A 21309-nucleotide genomic window follows, 5' to 3' on the forward strand; every position below is an offset into this window, starting at 1 on the left:
ACCTTTGTATAATTCACATACTGAAATATTAAAACAGACATCAGTGTTACACAAGATGGCAAGAGCTATGTTTGATCTTCCTGAGAGATGTCCTGACAACTGCTAACTGCAGATTTACTCATGACAGCTACTCAATTACTTACTGAGTGCTCAGGTTGTGCTCAGCATGTTGCTAACTATGCTATATGTATGCACCACCTTATCCTAGAATAATCCAATTGGTTCCATAGTATTATTAACCACAGTTACCAACTGAAGAAATAAGGTTAAAGAGCTGAAGGAATCTGCCCATGGTCACACAGCTAATTAAGTAAGGTAGGGACCTGACTCTACATCTGATTCCAGAGCCAACCCTCCTAACCAGTATGCTCCACGGCCTCCCCACTATATCTAACTTACTACTCATTAAAACTAGATTCAGTAGGAGCTTGACTCAGGTTTTTGGTTTTTTGTATTTGTTCACCTTTATAAGCAGTCAATAATTCCATCTTTCCATTACTTTGCAATGTTCTCTATTGATTAGACTGAACACATTTGGATCCCTGGGAGTCTCTCATTTGGAGTGTATATCTGTTCTCTCCCCAGCTGTTTGCTGACCCAATGCCCCCAACCACAAGGCTTCCACAGGAAGCAAAAACAGAACAAACAGCTGGGTCCTTTGGTGGGAAAACAGACACTTAACAGTCAAATGGGATCATCTACCTAATCTCTGTCCCCAAGCTGAAATTCCCTTTTCAAAATCTCTGACAAATGGTCAGTCCCCTTTGAATGAGAGGAAACTCAATTATTTGAAGCAGGCTTCTTCCTGAGCAATAGCTTGGGACTTATAGTCAGAAGCAAGTTCCTTAAATCTGAAACTCTGCCTCTGGTCACTTTTATCTGCTAGCGCTAATTCTTATCGTTCTAGGCTCAGGATATCCATCTTCTATATGAGAGCCCTACAGTAAGAGAAGACTGGCAGCTGGTCCTTAGAGCCTTACGAGACTATGGCAGCTTGTCAGAATCTCAGGCCTCACCCCAGACCTACAGAATGGGAATCTGGGTTTTTAACAAGATCTCTAGGTGGATTCTATGCACATTCAAGATTCAGAAGCAATGCCTCAGAGGCTCTTCTCCTTCATTCTAAGGAGAGATCTAAGACCCTCCTATAATCCAGGACCTCTACAAAGCCTCAGGGGAGACAGGCCTTGTTTCTGACCTCACAATTAACTGGAGTTGGGTAGGAGTAAAGTCATAAACCAGCCATAACAGCAAACAGTTTTATGGCATGTAATAGGGGCCAGGTGCTCCTTTAAGTATTTAACACGGATTAGCCCCTTTGATCCTCTCAAAAACACTGTGAGGCAGACACAATCCTATCCTCATTTTCAAGACGAAGAAATAGAGGTACTGAGACGCTAAGTAATGTGTCCACAGTGACATGACCAGTAAAATGCAGAGCCAAGAGTCAAACCCAAGCAGCCTGGCTTCAGAGTCTTTGGGAAGGAGGAGCAGCTTATCTGCACACAGGGGGTCAGCGAAGATAGTCCAGAGGGGGATGTCTGAGGTTTGAAGGATGGGTGGGCATTAGGGAGACAGGGAGTCCCAGGAGGAATGACAGAGATGGGGAGATCACTTAAGCAAAAAGAAAAAGGGCATGCAAAGGCCCAGAGTATAGAGCAAGCACACTGGCTGCCAGGAAGAAATAAATCAGTCTGGCAGGAGCACAGGACATGGCGTGGGACTGCAGATGAGGCTGAGAGGTAAGCAGAGTGACTCATGCAGGGTCCCGTGAACCCTGGAAGTATGAGTATCCTAAGCACAACCAGGGCTCCACCAGCCAGTGACATCATCAGAGCTGCACCAATTCCAGCGGCTGCAGTGAATGGGAGACCAGAGGGGGGCCCCACACTTGAGCACAAAAAGGAGGCAGAGAGGGAAATGAAGAAACCAACAAGGAGGCTGCTGTAGGAACTTAAGTGAGAAAAGCTCCACCTGGCTTGAAACATCTTAAGTTTTCTCCATTACTCTTCCTGCAACGTGAATGCAACTGTTTTTGCAATCCATCCTCCTTGTTACCCCTCTCCTTGAGCTTTATTCCCCCTGAGCAATATGCCCCCTAAATGTGGAACCCAGGTCTTAGTAAGAGGCCCCAAATGTTTCCTGAGCAGCAGAGCTCTATTAGTCTGCTTGAGTAGTACACTGGAGACTCTCCATCCCTCCACATTTGGGTTCTTATCCTGAGTCTAGCTTAGTTACTGACTTTCTGGATTCAGTATGCCCAGGTGTAAAGTAGGGATAAAACCACCACCCAACACCATAGGGGTGCTCTGACAGTCAAGAACAAAGGCATGCCATGAGCCTAAGAGGAGGCCAGGCACAATAGGGGAAGGTCTCTAAGCATTTTTTTTTTTTCATGATCATGAATTTAGTGAAGACAAAGAATCTCAAAACTATAGGCATCAAGGAGAGAAAAGAGATCCAACAATGGAGGTCAAAGAGAAGACACCTGTAGGTAAGTCCAATGTGCCAGGGAGAAGACAAGTCAACTATACAAAATCTCTTCCAAATTTCAGACTCAGGTAATGTGGAAAGAGATGATAAAACAGCATAAGGCATCCGTGTCAAAAAATCAGTTGCTGACATAAAAGGTCACCGACAGAAACACTGGGAGAAATAGGCAAAGTGAAAAACTTTTCAGAAAAAAACATGAATTCCTTCCCAACCAGCTTCTAAGTAAGGACGAATATTATACCAAGCACTGGGCCAGGAGTGCAGGGTAAGATCTGGTCCCTCCAGGTGCTCCAAAATCTAGCTATAGAGACAAAAATAGAAAACAGCTATATTTTTCAGTGCCTGGGTGGCTCAGCTGATTAAGTGTCTGCCTTCAGCTCAGGTCATGATCCCAGGGTCCTGGGGTCAAGCCCTGCGTCTGTCAGGCTCCCTGCTCAGTGAAGAATCTGCTTCTCTCCCTCTGCTTGTCACTCTCCCTGTTTGTGCTCTCTCTTTGCCCCCTCCCCCTGTCAAATAAATAAATAAAATCTTTACCAAAAAGGGGGGGGGAAGCAAAAGAAAAGAGCTATATAAACAGTACAGTCCAGGTTGGTAAGCAGGACCATTACAAGTTCATGCCTACAGTATATATTCACCCCCATGTCAGTGCATCTCAGAAGGGCTTACTTTGGGCGTAGAGGAGGAAATTGAGTAAGAAATCAGCAATTTAGTGAAAGAATACTTGAAGACCAGTCCCTTCTAAAACCAGTTTACAGTAGGTATTAGGAGGCCTTCTGATACCAGACTGTACGGGTTTAAAGCCTATCATTAATGGCTCTGCCATTTCCACCTAGTAATCCTAGACCAAACATTCAACAATTTTTGCTTCAGCTCCCTCATCAATAGAAGGAGGTTAACTATGGCTGCTTCATGGGGTTATTACAAGGATTAAACAGATTAATGTATATAAAGGTAACTATACAAATTAAATAGGTTAAATTAATATACATATGTACCACACAAGATATCCGCTATTATTTAGAGAAAACAGAACTCCATTAAATACACAAGGTAATGGGACAAAAAAATAAACTTTAAACTTATGGCCCAAGGGATCCCTGGGTGGCGCAGCGGTTTGGCGCCTGCCTTTGGCCCAGGGCACGATCCTGGAGACCCTGGATCGAATCCCACGTTGGGCTCCCGGTGCATGGAGCCTGCTTCTCCCTCTGCCTATGTCTCTGCCTCTCTCTCTCTCTCTGTGTGACTATAATAAATAAATTAAAAAATTTAAAAATAAATAAATAAATAAAAATAAACTTATGGCCCAAACACAGCCTAGCCTAAAAGATAGTGTATGTAGAAACCAAGCTGTGTCCTCATTCCAATTTTGACTGAGAATTATTCTTGGACCCTAGGAGATTAAATCTAATTTCCCTATCTTTCAAAAAAAAAAAAAAGAAAGAAAAAGAAAAAAGTTATCTTAAACTCAAGTGATTCACCACTATCTTCATCAATGTGCTGAAGACAGGATTATAAAAGCCTTTGCCTAAAGAAAAAGTCTTTAATCAAACACTATGCTCTGCTTTCAGGAAAACCTTATAATATGACCCCATTACACTTGCTTGCTGTCCCAATGGAGAAAGCTACAACACCAATACTGAGATTCAATTAGATGACAAGGTAAAAGTACCAATTGCACTAGAAGCATTTTATGCATTGAAGCTGAAATCTGTTCTCCATTAGCAAATGAATTATTACGGGTAAGTGAATATAAAACAGGGGTCTGGAGCCTAATTTCATGGATGACTCCTATTCATAAAGGAGGCTACCAAGGCCATCAATGTAAGCATAAGGTCTCTGTGCAGGATGTGCAGGATGCCCAGAGCCTTCCTCCAGAGACACATCTCAAGGCTCTAAGTAGGCAGAAATCCAGTGAGGGACACATGCGGCAGTGTGTGGGACTCCAGCACAATCAAGCAGCAGGCATCATCCCAGTGAATGTGTGACACACTGTGAGCATTCTATGTTGCCTGGGGAATGGATTTAAATTACAGTGTTGTTCTCTTTAAACGGAGTCTGTTGGTGCAAGATTGAGATAAGCTGGTAAATCTGAAATGAAGATTATAAAAAACCTACTAATCTTTTTATTAAATTTGAATTCACTTTGTGAACACAAAGTTAAAACAGACTTTCTACAAAGCAGCTGCACGCACACGCATGCACACACAAAACCTTCAATATGCCTCAAAGCATGTACTTGACAAGCACCTCAAAAAAGACGGATTTTTCTGCCTTATTTAACAAGACAAGCAGAAACTATGTCCTTTACCCCCAGTGTGAAAGGCCTGTCATGGATTAGAATTAAAAGAACAAACAAATTTTAAGTTAGGCCCTCCCCTTTGCATGTGGGTATTTAAAACTAAGATATGGGTTCATTCCTCCAATACTTTGCCAAAGGAAAAAAAAAAAAAAAAAGAATGAATGTTGCCTAGCAACAGTTAAGAATGTGCAGCAAAGGAGGGTGGTTTGAAAGAAAGCTAACCCAGTGAGTTTGTTATGGTCACCCTAGTCCAGAGACCTTTGCAACCCAAAACCTGGCTGTGTCCCCATCTGGCCTGAGGGTAAGGCCTGGCTGTTTCCATCCATTTGTCTTATCTTGACAGAGAAGATCTGCAATCCCAAAGAAATAAAAATCTACTTCTGGACAGCACAAGACTCCTAAACATCAATGCTCTCTTGTGAAATGTTAACTGCCCTGTTCCTGGCACTTGTCACAAAGTTCCAAGTTGGAAGAGATCTTGGAAGTCACTTTGCCTATATTCTACTTAGCAGATAGGGAAAATGAGGTATGGAGAGACGAAATGACTACGCCAAGGTATCACAGCAGCTGGCAGCAGACACTGGGCTAGACATTGGCTCCCAGGTCAGACAGTGTTCTTTACTGCAGTCTTAACAGTTTTCCCGCAAGGGCTAAGAACCACTGCCTACCTCAACCTAAACACAAGTCTACATAAGTAGACTGTAGATACTCAAATACTTATCACCCAACCATGAGAAATGCCATTCCTATTTGAGGCCCCTTTCAAAGCTGCTGGGGAGGCGGGGAGGGGGGGTAGTGGAGAGATGCAAGTGCTTACATGAGATGTGAAACCTCTTTCTCTCAACCAAGACATCCCAACTAAGTCCACAAGCCCCCTGATAGGCAGGCTGACACCGTGCAAGCACTCTGGGACTGAGGAAGATCACAGTAAAAGATGACAGGGCCACAAGCCTGATCCTCAAATTCATGGCTAGGCTTTAAGTCCAAGAGTGGCTTGTCATAGCCCAGCAACATGCTCTTCTTCCCAGTGCCATCCTGAGACTGTGATTCCAGGCTGTCACTGTTTTAAGTAGGACACCTGCTGAGCGATCAGGACTTGACAGTCAACTTGAGATACCCAGAGAGCGGGTTTTACCAGCTCAGACCTTCATTCTCACCACAAACAGTACTTAAATCACGTTGTAGGTAACATGCTGCATATCCCACAGATTGTCCTGGTGGTAGTTAGAAACACAGGGAGTCTAAAGGACTCAGGACTTCCACCTTCCCATGTGGCTTTCTTCCCCCATTTAAACAGTCCTAAATTCAACGTAAGAGCTTTAGCAGTCAGAAAAGTAGTTACTTGGCCCATTTTCATTTAGAGACTGGAGATGATGGAGCCATAAACTGAAGGAACACTTGTGCTTTGTGTGGGAAAGGGCCCATAGGGCACAGAAGAGTAAAAGCAATGTGCCCAGGCCTTCAGAAGAGGGTTCTGGCCTCACTCTTAACATTCTGGTGTCATGAGACACTGGCCCAGATGCTCAACCCTTATCAGCCAAAATGGCATCAGGCACCCCGGGCTGAGGAGGTGCTTCAGAGCTAAACAAGAGAATGCACATGAGAAGTAGCATCATCTACTTTGCCCCAGCAAACTAGACTGGAGGGGCAATTTTTGCATTTTGTAGAAAGATATTTCATATGCTTTGCATCTACTTGCATATAAACAGCTGTGGTATGAACAACAATTTACTCTGAACAAGTTCCTTAAAGATTTTAACTGTGCATTGGCATTGACTTCCCTGAGACTGTATCTTTCCTCCCCGGCCTATAAACAGCTGGCACACAGGAGGTGTCTGATAACATTCATAGGATGAATGATAATCATTCTAAGAAGTGGCATTTAATTGACTATGGGTAAGTTACTCCATTTCTTTTTTTTTTTTTAAGATTTTATTTATTTATTCATGAGAGACACGGAGAGAGAGGCAAAGACACAGGCAGAGGAAGAAGAAGGCTCCCCACAGGGAGCCCAATGCGGAACTCGATCCCAGGACCCCAGGATCACGTCCTGAGCTGAAGACAAATGCTGAACTGCTGAGCCACCCCAGCTGCCCCAGTTATTCCATTTCTTAGAGGTTCCACCTCCTCATCTGCATAATGGCAACATCAACAGCTACACCTCATGGGTAGGTTACATGGATTAAAAGATAATCCATGAGAAGTGCTCAGCAAAACGTAAATGCTCTATTCATGTTAGCTACTAGTATTTATAACATGGGTCTGTTTCTCCATAAAAACCTAAGACTTCTGAAAGTAAGGGGGACTGTGTAACTCGTCCCCTCATCAGCAAGGCCAACAGCTGGGACACAATAGGGCTTCAATGTTCCCTGAGCTGAACACCCATTTTCGTGACATATTAGCTGAATGGGTTATTTTGCTTAAAAGCAACTTGAGTAGGAGAAAAAAAGAAACCCGGGACAAGGAGGACACTTCCCTAGAACATCCACACACTCAGCCTGATCGCTACCTCTTCCCCCAATTCATATAAACCATGGAATGCTATCAGAATGCTGCCTTGCTCATCTTTCCCTGCCCAAACTTCTTCCTACAGTAAGCCAAATTTCCTTGCAGACAACTTTTCTTCTGAAGGTAAGGGGTTCCTGAAAGGTTAAAAACTTCTGTTCGGTGACATTGGTATGTCAAGATAAAAAAACAAAACAACAAAAACTGAGGGCCATGATTGGCCTCTTGAACTGAATGGAGAAGATCAGGTTTTGGGGGTAAGAACTTGACCATTGCCCCAATCTGGAAAAGCAGATTACACAACAAATAGCATGTTCAACACTAATGCCTATGTTATTTCCCCAAAAGCTCCAGGCCTTGTTCCTCCTCCAACACCCCTGGAGATCACATTTAAAACAGTAAAGGTTCTGGGATCAAAATAAGACTGGTAGTTAATTTCCTTCTTTTCTTTAGAGGAGGTGCCATTATATTTAGTAGGGGGAAGAGACGGGTCGGGGTAGAAGAGGAAAACATCATCTGGAAAAAGGAATTCTCTAACCACAAAGTTTCTATTGCCGGTTTCAAACTGATGTCTGTCTTCCTTCTTCTTTCAAGATTATGGGCAAAAGCCAAAACAAATCAGGGAGAAGAGAGATTGAGTCTTACCTGCCACAGACACTGTTGCTTTCAAATGGTGTACCACATTAGCTAAAGGACTAAAGTAACTGAATTATTCTACATTGCTGCTCTTCTCATCACCTAGAGGACAGGGGCCACTGTCCAAAATTTACTTGGACAACGAAGGAGACTTGGCTTCTGTGAACCAGATATGCACCCAATCTTTTCTCCCTACAGATGAAGTTCGGGGCAGAAGATACATTCAAGGGAATCATAAAAAAAAAAAAAAAAATTACTTGGTAACATACTTTTACCCATCAGAAAGAGGCAAATATCTTCAAGATTTTAACTCTTTTGCATTTACTGGGAAAAATAACAGCTACCAGTCACTGACCAGATCTTATGTACCAACAAGTACTCTATTTGGTTCTTTAGCCCTATTAACTTCAATCCTATTACCTTCTGCCTCATTTTAGAGGTGAGGAAACAAGCTCAGAAAAATTAATCTACCAAGGCCACTTAGCTTATATATGGGAACGGAGGGACTCAAATCTAGGCCACGGGGTCCCTGTGTACACCCTAACTACAAAAGCATTTAGACAGAAAAAGGGAAACAACATTCTCACATCATTAAAGGACTCACATATTGGATTCCCTTCTGCCACCATTTAGGAGCACAAGCCTCTGTCCTAAGTACTGGGAATAAAAGGATAGGACTAGGTAAGGTTTACTGGGCCCAGGTTCCCTCAGTACTGAATTTGAAACATATATTTATCTTCCCAGTAACCTTATGAGGTAGCAACTAATATCATCTCCCATTTTACAGATGAGAAAATCAAGCTTCACAGAGGTTAAGCAATTTGTCCAGGGTCACACAGCTAAGAACTTGGATTTGAACTCATAAAGCCTGATCTTAGGGTCTATGCTATTAACCACTAGGGTGGCAGGTTTCAAAAGGAGCTCATAAAATTAAAACTCCCAAGTCAGAAGCCACAGGGAGCGTTACATAAATAGGCCTTTGGTTTCCATTTACTTAAGAACAGGTTATAATGGTTCTCAATATAGGAAATAAGTTGGCAAGGAAACAATGGAAGCAACAACAAATCCAAATGACTAAATGTAGCTCTGCTGATTGCTCAGATAAAGACTCCATCATCCTAGCTGGCTCCTTGCCAGCATCTCACTTTTCCATATGTGTTTGTTAAACTCCAGGGTGTAATGGCACGGCATGGAAATGGACTAGAAATGCCTTCAAATTGTCCAACTGCCCTATGCACAATTTCTAAACATCAAAATTACTTCAACTTCAAAATACACTTGTATTTGGAAAGGCAATAATCCATTCCAAAAAAAGAAATCTGTTTCTTCATTTTAAAGGGAAAAAAAAATTTTTTTTTTCAAATAATGCTTTTTTTCTTCCCCCAAAGAATTCTACTAGAATTGAAGGACTGCTTTGGAAAGTGTTTAAATCTTGCTGCCCAGATTCCAAGGTGGAGATCTCCACAGCCCTCTGCCTAGGCCCCTCACCTGCATGCAGAGGGCCCTCTGGTGCAACTCAAGGAATTTAGGCAGTCCTGACCTACATTCGCAAAGCCTGCCGCAGAGCTTGTTTTGGACCAGATTTTCCCACAAGTGCAAAGCATCTCACAACCTAGAAACCTTTATTTTTAATTTGTGAGGAAAAGCAGTCAACATATCAAGTCAGTGTCATGTGACCACCTGTAGAACCAGGCAGGGCCATAAACAAAGTTTGGTTCTTTCCAAATGGTCTCTATCAGACTGTCAACTTTTATCTCAAAACAGTCCCTTCAATTGGCCACCAGATATATATCTAAGCATCAGGCACTTTACCCTAGTGCCAGGAAAACATATCCGTCTTCTGACTTCCCCTGGCTATGGTCCTATTTAACATTCTAAACCCATATTCAAATAGCCACTAGTTCACTTTGTACAAAGCATGAACATCTTTCCCAGGTTACTTTCACAGATACCAGGGCCTGTTCGCAGGATAGGACAAGAGCTCACGTTGGACCCAAGCAGTGAACTCCTTCCACTTGGCTCCAGCTGCAAAAGCCATACGTCAACCAGCTCACCCCTAAGGAATAAAGCCAGTAGATTATAGCCCAGGCTCTATTAGCGGTAATGCTTAACCTCGGCTATACAGGAGAATCACCTGGGGAACTTTCAAAAAAAAAAGAACTCACCAATGCCAAATTAAATGACAATCCTTGAAGGTGGAACTCAGACATGAGTATTTTTCAAAGTGCCCCAAGTGATCTGTCTATGTAACTGAAATTGAGAACTACACTTCCTACTTTATCCATCACCAGCTGTGTGACCTCAGACAAGACACTTAAGCTCAACCTTAACCTCCCAGGGTAGACAGACCAATCCATGAGCTAAAAGTACCTGGCACGGAGTCTACTGATCAAAGATAAACTGAGGCATAGTTTATTATTCAGTGTAGAGAATTCTGTAAGTAACTGCCTAGATTATGATTATTAGATCAAACCTTTCATTTCTACTGCATACAGGATTCGGTTTTGGAAAAAGCCGTGGAGGAAGGATTGAAAAGAAAAGGCTGCAGTGGCCACAGCTGCTCAGGATCCTGTCACATGGGGCTTATGGCAAAATTTTCTTTTTCAACAGTCCCCCTCACCACCTCCCAGGTGAAAATATTCTCTTGATAGTCTCATGCCAACTGGATGCAGCTCAACACCAATCATCTTCTAAATGGCTTCTCTCCATCTGAATGTCTGCCTTCTATTTTATTATAATTCCCTTAGCATTTATCCAAAAAAGTCAGTTTCTACAACAACCAACAATAAGAATTTATCACTCAAAAAAAAAAAAAAAAAAAAGAATTTATCACTCAAATGATGCAACCTAAAAATGGCAAGGTTTGAGTCCTTTGGGACTGAGGCCATGAGTCAAATACTAATCCAATGGGTTCTCAACCCCAACTCAATATAAAAACATCACTTGGGAAGCTTAAAAAAAATGCCAATGCCTAGGCCCCAACCTCAAGAGATTCATTTAATTGGTCTGAAGTGGGGCTCTGAGTATCTGTTTAATTTTAAATCTCTCTCAGATAATTCTACTAGCAGCTGGAGTTGAGAACTACAAACCACAAAAACAAAACAGAAAAACATAATTTTTATCATCTTAATATCACAACTAAATTTTAAACATCTTCTTGAATAAGCTAAGCTACCTTTAGAGGAAATATCAAATATAAGAGGCCTAAAAGGAAAGCCAATAATAATGGGAAGCTACTGGTAGGAAGGCTAACCTGCCTAAGTCTTTTAATTCAAAAACTATGTACAATAACTGACAACTTCTCCTTCCAGGTTGAAGCATCTAAGAATATCAGAGCCCCCAAAGGCACAGTGAGATCTGCTGCAATAACACATGTTCCTCGTGATGAGACCCAAAAATCCTATTTGTTTAGGGACACAGTTGCACAAATGTAAGGCTTTAAGCTGAATTTGCACTGATCGACATATATGCAATATACAAATGACCCTAATAAAAGCCATTCCATTCCAACCTTGATACTGAACTCATACATTTTCAAAAGGTCATAAAGCTTGGAATTGAAATCATACTTTAAAAAATATAAGTAAACCTACAATTGCTTATTAAACACACACACATGCACATACACAGACACACAGCAACACGTTGATGTTGATGAACTTTCAAATGAGAAGTACTCACTCCAGGAAGGATCATCAACTTACCTCTGAATTTCTTGGGTGGATTATTAAGGTCCCCGGCTTCTGGCTGTACAACACAACGATCATCAACTAGGCTGTGAAGACAAAGATAAATGGTGTATCAAGCCAAGTCTAATAAAACCTAAGCACTATGCAAAAAATGAATATCCAGGGTTGTTCCATGCAAAACTTAGATAGCCATGTTCTCCTGCCAGGTGGCTGTTTACATTAAAGGTTTCCCATGCAGGGAGCTCAACTGAATCCAAAAGCCCAGGTTCTGCTTCTGCAATGCACACATTAACCTACTGTTTTCTGTGGCTCTTTTCCCTTAACCACATCCATGATGGATTTGAGTACAACATGCCGAAATGCTGAAATCGGGAGGCATAGCAAGGGGTGAGTGCATTCAACTCACGGTAGCTGAGGGGCCTACTTGGTGTCAGGCACAGTGCTGGACCCTGGGATGGAGGATGAATATGAACCAGGCCCTGCCCTGAGGGAGCTCAAGGCTAGTGCAAGAGCCACAAAAGCAAACTAATAAAGAGAATATAACCTAAGGGCTGTAAAAGAAAAAAGAACAAAATACAGCTGGGAACTAACTGTGCCTGAGGCCATCTGAGAAACTGCTGGCAGAGAGAGTCATATGGAACTACTGGAAACCAAAATAGAGGTGGGGAAAGTGCAAAAAGTTAGAAATAAATAACCAGCCCAAACTTTTATACAGACCCAGTATTTATCAGTCCAGACTGACCAACCCATAACTTGTGCAACTCTTTTAGAAGAACAGATTTATAAGACTGTTTTTGAACACATGAGGAAATTGAGGCGGAGAAGTTTAAATGACTTATCCAAGTTCCTAAAACTGGTATTGGTCATTTGACAAGTGACCACAGAACTTGCTGCCAGCTCATATACTATGGTTTTCCAGGGTTTCTTCCATTAGTCTGGGCTGCTCCTTACCCCAAAGACAAGGCACTATTAATTTGCCTTTACTCTTACTGCCCCTTCCTCCAAAATTCCATTCCAAGTCTGGCCTTTCAAGACTGGCTCAAAGCCCCCATCTTCTCCATGAAGGCCCTCCTTACCGAGTCTTTGCTGGACCAGGCATTCCTTGCCTCTCCTCCTCTCTTGCCCATCTCACTGGCCTGAAGCACAAATGGTACAGTAGGCTAAGAGCTTCCTAGGAGCAGATTGCTGGCAAGATGCCCAGGGTTAATACATTTTCCTGTCCAGGCTAGGTGCTCAGTTATCTATTTTATGGGTGAATCAAAGTGCCCAGAGTAGCCCACCAGCAGCTTGCTTCCTTTGGATCTAAGACATAAGACCTCTCACCATCAAGAAGAGAAACAACTGTAGTCAATGGCTTGAGTTTTTATGCAAAAATCAAGAGCAGAATGTGCACATATAAAACTCCCCCCTAGAGCCCCTGTGAATGTAAATATAGTAATGCTACCAGATAGATCTAACATAATATGTGAAGTGGGAGAGTGCCTTGGAATCCAATATAGGTCTGGGTTAATTACTCAACAAGTCCTCAAACAAGGATGAGAGCATAGGACAAAGGGCCCCAGCCTAGGCCAGAAGACAAATGAATTGTAGATGGCACTTTACCATCTACTAGCAGCTTGATAATGAGTCTATGACTTCATTCCTCCTGGTCTCGGTTCCTCTAACTATAAAATTAAAGAGTTGGTCTCAAAAAGTCTCAAGTAAGGTGATTTTCCTCAGACTGTTTTTAAAATATATTGATACCAGGTCCCCATCATCCTCAGGCCTATAAAAGCTGTGCTCCAGGATGGGACCCAAAAACTTTTATTTTTAACATATTCCTCAGGTGAATCAGAAGCATACCTCTGATTCCACATGTGCACACACACAGACTCTCCAAGGTCTGACTCAAGTTCTAAAGCTTAAGGAGTCAATAAAGCCATTTGGGAAATAATTGCCATCTATACAAATGGAATGTGGCTGGGGAGCCAGATGCCAAATTCCACAAAACCTGGATGTCACTCACTGTCACTCACAACTAGTGCTCCAAAACTGTTAAAAATATTAAAAGTAAAAAGAGCCCAAACTTTACTTTCCAAGTCCATTTTGAACAAAGGGAATACTATCTGAGGTAAGTATTAGAGCCCAAAATACAAAATAAATAATCTGCACAATAAAGAAAAAGTGAAAGGGGGGGTTCTTATTATTAATTTGTTTACAATACTTGAGGAAAACTCTTATAAAGCAAAGAATTTGTACCTCAAAGGAATTCTAACAACGAATGCTCTGGACGAAGAGGATGCAGGGAAAGGCAGCACTAAGATTTCAAAGGCTGCCACAAGTGGGCTCAGCTGCCAACTAGAAGCCTGGGTGACTGGAGGGGCAATGGCACTCTTCAAAGAAATCAGGGCCACAGAGAAAAGAGGAGATATAAGGTGGGGTTGAGGTTTCACTAGGCATCCAGATAAGAGCTGTGGGCAGACAGAGAGGAGGGTGGTGAACCAATTCTGCCAGAGTCAGATGGTCAGGAAAGGCAGGGAATAGAAAGTCTACCCTGCCAAGGGCAAATGTTAGGAGCACTGGTCCTGGAGTCTGGAGTGTTCGCTGCTATGAAACCTTGGGCAGGTGACTTCACCTCTATGAAGCTCAGAGGTTTTGCCTCTATAAAGAGCAATAATAATAATACTCACAATAAAGATATGTTTGGGAATTAAAGGTATTATGAGTGGACAGTACTGAGCCAGTGCTATATAAACATCCACAGAATTCTCACCATTTGCTTCAACATGGATGGACCTAGAGGGTATTATGCTGAAATAAGTCAATCAGAAAAGGACAATCATCATATGATTTCACTTATATGTGGAATATAAGAAATAGTGAAAGGGATTACAAGGGAAAGGAGGGAAACTGAATGGGGAAAAAATTAGAGAGGGAGACAAACCATGAGACTCCTAACTCCAGGAAACAAATAATCGACTGCGGAAGGGGAGGTGGGTGGGGATGGGATGACTGAGTGACAGGCACTAAGGAGGGCACTTGATAGGATGAGCACTGGGTGTTACACTATGTGTTGGCAAACTGAATTTAAATTAAAATTTTTTTTTTAATCCACAGGATTCACAGAAGTGGTTATCTCTGCTGTTTATTACCATGGCTTTACTGCTGAAAAATAAGAAGAGGATAGAGGATTCAAACATGAGGGAAAGAAAAAGGAAGGAATCTGCCAAGAAGAAAAAAGGGACAATCAGGGAGGCACAAGTGGCAAAAGGCCTCTTTAACAAAACCCACAGAAGATAAATTAAATTATGAAGGGTGGGTCTTTAGTGTAGAGAGGTTAAAAAAAAAAAAGAGAGAAAAAGATAAAGACTGAGAAACAGTCACTGGGTTTGGTGATCACAGAGTCATGGATGACTTCTTTTTATCAGATGACTTTTGAAAACCTAATTTGTATACAATGAGGTCCAGTTGAGCTATCCTTCTGTATCTGAAATAACTCGCTCCTTGAAGTTGGAGTGACCTAAATGAGAGCCTGAGAGTACTCATTCTGCACAAATACCAGAGAACAAGCATGCTTTAAATAATAACTATGATTAAAAGAAACGTTCTGGCTTCTCTAAGAATGAGGTTCTTAGAGAAGCTGTCAGCTTTCCTTCTCTTCACTTGAGATCCTGCCAAATTCAACAATTCCAACCTGGGGTCTAACTATTCCTTTTTTTTTTTTTTAATATTTTATTTATTTATTCATGAAAGAGAGAGAGAGAGAGGCAGAGACACAAGCAGAGGGAGAAGCAGGTTCCATGCAGGGAGCCCAATGTGGGACTTGATCCCAGGACTCCAGGATCATGCCCTGAGCCAAAGGCAGACACTAAAACACTGAGCCACCCAGGCGTCCCTAACTACTACTTTCTACACAAAGACAATCTAGACCATTCCTGTGTCTTCTGGAGTTAACCATCTTGATTCTCCAATCTGCTTCTTTCTGTCTTTGCGGCTATTTCACTTTTCCATTCCTCTTCTCGAAACAGGAGGAGGAGAAGGGAGAAGATAACCAAATAAAGACACGGTAAAATGTATTATTCTCCTAAAAGTTGGGTAAAAAATTGAAGGAAGCACAAAAGAACAAAACTCTGATTTACAGAACTTTGTGCAATATGTAACTTTCAAATGCGTGGAGCAATTTAAAATAAGCAAGATTCTGCTTCAAACAAGAGAGAGAAGCATCAGAGAAGTTCTGGTCTTTGCTTAAATGACAAGCAAGTCAGCATTTGAAATTAAGAGTTGTTATTTATGAAAGCTAAATACCACTTCTTTGGGGTCTGTAAAAAATAATCCTAAAATTTTATCCAATATACTATGCACTTTCCCTCTTATAAAGGAATAGGAAATTATTATAAATTCTGAATGACAAGAGTCCTAATTAATGAGATTTTGCTCTTCTAGAACTTATAAGAAAACAGTATTTTTGTGTCAGAGGTAAAGTTGGCCAAAATGAGATTTGGTATTATGATTCCCACTGCCCCTGAAAAAGCCAAGTCAAATGGTAACATTATCTTAGAAAAATCAGGTTTTAAGCGGGCATTAAAAGGTCTTAAAGAAATCCTGCTACACAAGAAATCAGGTGCTCTTACCCCAAGGTGCTAATAAATCCATTTGTCGATCCTTCCGCGTACAGAGAACAAATGTCTCCAATATGTAGGAAACTAGACATCTTGTCAGACATGTCTTTCTCGAAAAGCCTAGACAAAGTAAAATATGCAACATTATTAGAGGAAAAGAAATGCTCAGAAGGGGAAAAAAAGTCACTGAGAGTTGGCTTAGCTCAATTTTCCAAAGCGCCCTACTTAAAAGTCAAATTTAAATGTGTGTGTGACAGGCAGGCACTTAAATGAGCCAAGCAAGGACATATGCAACAACATTTTTTTCCATATATCATTTATTTCAGGATATTCCAACCACAATAATGCCGGTTTCTAACACAACCACACCCAAATCCGATTCTACAAATTGAGGACCCTCGATAATGAATAGTGAATATAAAGACTGTAGGGAAGTCAGCCAACAACTTTGCAGTGATTAAGGAGTTGGAAAGTCTGACTTATGAAACATTAACATATTCAATCTGCCTCAGGCAATGTGAAGTCAGAAGGAAACACCTGGTATAAAACTTGGGTCTGGCAGCCCCTGTGCTAAGATACCAAAGCAACAAAATTAATAAAAGGAAACCTAGTAACAAATACCACAAAGCTCTAGTGGCCTTTTAAAAATTCAACAACTCTACCCACCTCATCCAAATACTATTTCAATTTCTTTCCTTCTTATCCTTCACCCAAACACTTGCAGGAGGAGAAAGGATCTTAGCACCTGGTCCAAACCCATGTCAATGCAGGTAAGAATAATACAGCTCAGGCCAGGTAAGAACCCTGGTCAGGAATACACAGAGCTAGTTAAGAGCAGTGCTAGCAAGGGCTCTTAAGTTCCAGGAAATCTCTCCACAGCCCAGAAATCATTACACACACACACACACACACACAAAAATATCAACAAAAATACTGACATGACTCATAGGAACAACTTTCATGAGGGCCATAAATATTGAGGACTGGGAGCCAATTATAAAAACTAATTTGAATTTTTATTTATTTATGATAGTCACAGAGAGAGAAAGAGAGGCAGAGACACAGGCAGAGAGAAGCAGGCTCCATGCACCAGGAGCCCGACGTGGGAATCGATCCCGGGTCTCCAGGATCGGGCCCTAGGCCAAAGGCAGGCACCAAACCGCTGCGCCACCCAGGGATCCCATAAAAACTAATTTGACATTTAAAAAACAAGCTTAGGGGTGCTTGGGTGGCTCAGTCAGTTAAACGTCCTACTCTTATTTCAGCTTAGGTCAGGATCTCAGGGTCGTGAGACTGAGCCCTGCATCAGGCTCCGTGTTGAGTCTGGAGCCCACTTAAAATTCTCTTTCTCCCCCTCAACACCTCCCCCTCTGAAGTATGTACGTACGTACACGCACACATACATAAAAATAAAAAACAACAAGCTCAGATTTGTGGGAAGACAGTGTGCTGGTATGGACCCCAGCTAATTCCCCATGGCTTTATCAGGCATCTGGTATAGATGTGCAAGGTAACCCAGGTCTTCTCAGGATCGTTATCCAAACTCAGAACCCCTTATACATCTTCTCCAATGTCTTTGCTCAAGTTCCCTGGCTAGAAATCATTCACCTGCAAAGCCAGAAGAGTTGTAATGGTGTAGAAAAGTATTCTCTCCTGAAATTGCTGAGTGCCAAGTTTTCTGTTAAAAGTGTGCAGCAATGATCATCAGGAAAGCTAGGGAAGCATTTCTCCTACTTAGCAGGAGTGCCAGGTGCTGAAAAGGAACTGAAAATGAACCTCAGTTCACTGTTTGCGAGAATCTACAAAGGAAAAAATGATTCCCTCCAAACAACCCAGACCTGGCAAGAGAAAGACCATTTCACTGAACCTGAACTTATACCTAGAGAAAGACAGCACAGGAGAACACACTCTCAAACAAACAGCATCTGTAGACCGTGTAGAAAGACACGCAAATTATGTGCAGATGGGCAATCGGCCAGCCAAGTTCCACTCTCCATAATCGAGTCTATCATTTTGTCATTTCTTCCTAACTATTTTATACCTAAAGGCAAAACAATGTTTTAAACAACATCCAAAAAAGCTGCACAAATGAGAAACACTAAGGGCATCAATATTCCCCTATGTGCCAGGCACCTGGGTGGCTCAGTCAGTTAAGCATCTGCCTTCAGCTCGGGTAATGATCCCGGAGTCCTGGGATTGAGTCACACATTGGGCTCCCTGCTCAGTGGAGAGTTTGCTTTCTCCCTCTCTTTTTGCCCCTCTCCCCTGCTGTGCTCTCTCTCTCTCAAATAAATAAATTCTTAAAAAAAATATATTTCCCAGGATCCCTGGGTGGCTCAGTGGTTTGGCTCCTGCCTTCAGCCCAGGGCATGATCCTGGAGTCTCAGGATCGAGTCCCGCATCAGGCTTCCTACATGGCGCCTGCTTCTTCTGCCTGTGTCTCTGCCTCTCTCTCTCTCTCTCTCTCTCTGTGACTATCATAAATAAATTTTAAAAAATTTAAAAATATATATATATATATTTCCCTTATGTGTTTATATTTAAAAGTCTTATCATAAAGGGTCAGGACATCAGTATAGTATGGGACTGATTCCTGGAAAACAAGTTCTGTTTGAATTTGGGTCACATCAAATCTGTGTCTTCACACTCTGGCCTCCCAGAAGGACACAGGGGAGTGCTAGATACAGGAGTGCAGGTATGCGCTCAGTCAGGAAAGCCTTGGTCTAGTGTGACTAACTCTGTCCTTTTGACCATTTGGCCTCAACGGAGACCAGGCCAGGAAACAGCAGTGTGACTGACCCCTGGTTTTCTTAACTTTCGTCATGACCTGGTTACCTTACTGAAAAGATTCCAGGCTCTCCATGGAAAGCAGCAGACACAGCTCAGTGTTCCAGAGTGATGCACTCAATATTGCCTGCAGCTGATAACTGACACAAGATGTCTAGACACAGTGTTTCTCTAGCACAGCCCTGCAGTGCTACCATTTCTAATAACAATGACTAACATTCATCAAGCATCATCATGCTCCCCAAGGTGCTGAGGCCTTTACAAAAGTTCTCTTACTGATCCTCACCACCACCACAGAAGGCAAGTACTACTATTATTCTCATTCTCCTGTTGAGGAAACTAGAGTACACAAGGTGAAGATGCCCAAGACGAGGGTTATAACTCGGGTCTACCTGACTCTTAAGCAGAGCTTCTCATCAACAATCAATGACCCCTGGAACATGGACTAAAACGTCAACCATCCTTACTTTCTGGTGATAAGATTACGAAGACTCGATTTTCTTTTTTTTTTTTTTTCTTAAGATTTTATTTATTTGACAGAGAGAGAGAGGGAGAGAGAGAGAGGGAGAGAATGAGCAGGGGGAGGGGCTCCGATAGGAGGCTCCATCCCAGGACCCTGAGATCATGACTTGCGTGTAAGACAGACTCTTAATGGACTGAGCCACTCAGGTGCCCCCTGTGTTATGCACAATTCTATTTCCTAATTTTTCTACCATGGGCACCTAACACTGTGATAAATCAGAAAAAAAGAAATTAATATTCCTCCTGACATTGTTTGTTAAGTAGACCACTAAATAAGTAAACTTTAGCCACATTTTACATTGTTCCCCGAAAATAAAAATCAGGACATCCTCCACAGTTAATGATCCTCAACTGGACAATGTGCCAGAGGTCCCAATTTTAAAGACCAAACTGGACAATGTGACAGAGGTCCCAATTTTAAACAGCCAAAAACAGGAGGTGGGGGGATGCAGTTCTTCCGCAAAGGTCTCAAGCAGTAAGTCCCCTCAAAAACAAATGCGCTAGAGACCTCATTGTCTGGCTGGGAAGCTTTGGAGATCTCCCAGCACCTACCACTAGCTAAGTGGAAGAAGAATAGGAAGATAAGGGAGAGAGGGAGGAAAAGTCCTGGGGCAATCATAAGCTATCCTGGAAGGAAAAACAAAGGCCAGGAAAGTCAAAAGAACAAGCCTCTGGAGCCTGGAGGGGAGGGGGTAGAAAGTTGGCTAGTGAGCAATGTGCCTCTGCACAATCTTTTGGAAGACTTCCTGTTCGGAACAGGGTGGGAGAACCTGTCTCTTTATCTGATCTGGACCATCTGTGCTGGCCAACTCCCCACAGCTAGACCCGGTGCTCCCATGTTGCCCACACAACAGCTGACGACCCCCCAATACAGAAACAGCCGACGACCCCCCAGTGCAAAAACAGCCAGTGCCAAACTGCCATCTGCACAACCCTGAGACATCAAACACTATATGAACACCCAGGGCTCTTTGCTATTGGCCACACAACATATATGAGAAGGCTCAGGTGGTCAGCTGCAGAGCTCCAACCTTCTCACTGGGTGCAAGCTATTATTATTAGCCCAACACTGCCCTCCAGCCCGCTTAAACCTGTCTGCTTTTGCTTTATCTGTAAAATGAGAGTAATACTTAACTACAGGGATTGTTGTAAGGAACAGATGAAACAGTGCATGAAAAGTGCTTGGAACAGAGAATGGTAGACTTTTACTCCTCAAAGCTAGCTACTTATTATTTTTTAATGAGATGAAGTAGAATTCAGGAAGATTCTAGGGCTTCAAAATTTAAACTCAACAAAGGAAAGGAGCCTCTGTATAAAGTCAGAAGCTGGGGGCGCCTGGGGGGCTCAGTCAGCTAAGCATCTGACTTCAGCTCCAGTCACGATTTTGGAGTCCTGGAATCAAACCCTGAGTCAGGCTCTACATTCAGCAGGGAATTTGCTTCTCCCTCTCCCTCTGCCCCTCTCCTCACTCCTGTATGTGCACACACGTGCACTCTCTCTCAAATAAATAAAATCTTTAAAAAAAAAAAAAAAAGGTGGATATCCTAACAATGAACAAAATATTTTACTTTAGGGAAAATAATTATCCTAATTCACCTGTTAAGAAAAACCTAAACTGTATGGAATTATGCTCAATTCCCAACCACAGTGCATTCTAGTATTTCATAGCATAAAGGTTGGACGGAACCTATCTAGCATGTAATTTCATCTCTTGCCCAATAATGGAATCCCCCTACCATGTCTCCTATGGATGGCCTCACTTCTGATTAAAAACCCAGCA

At 42.2% G+C, this 21309-nt stretch overlaps 1 protein-coding gene and 1 long non-coding RNA gene across 14 annotated transcripts in view; one reads left to right on the forward strand and one right to left on the reverse strand.

Moving 5' to 3' along the window:
* ITPR1 (inositol 1,4,5-trisphosphate receptor type 1) overlaps nt 1–21309 on the reverse strand; it is a 319171-nt gene that overhangs the window by 279572 nt on the left and 18290 nt on the right. For all 13 annotated transcript variants that reach the window (XM_077857995.1, XM_077857997.1, XM_077858001.1 and 10 more), the window contains exons 3-4: nt 16233–16340; nt 11638–11708 (exon numbers count right to left, since the gene is read on the reverse strand). In XM_077857995.1, the coding sequence (XP_077714121.1) occupies nt 11638–11708; nt 16233–16324 (163 nt within the window). In that variant the 5' untranslated portion in view covers nt 16325–16340. The remainder of the gene's footprint in view (nt 1–11637; nt 11709–16232; nt 16341–21309) is intronic.
* LOC144289671 (uncharacterized) lies at nt 1260–15269 on the forward strand. Its single transcript, XR_013357533.1, has 3 exons — nt 1260–1742; nt 2412–2494; nt 14719–15269. It is a non-coding gene; the product is annotated as an uncharacterized LOC144289671 (long non-coding RNA).

Source organism: Canis aureus, chromosome 19, assembly GCF_053574225.1.
Source record: "Canis aureus isolate CA01 chromosome 19, VMU_Caureus_v.1.0, whole genome shotgun sequence".
In the NCBI taxonomy this organism is placed as follows: domain Eukaryota; kingdom Metazoa; phylum Chordata; class Mammalia; order Carnivora; family Canidae; genus Canis; species Canis aureus.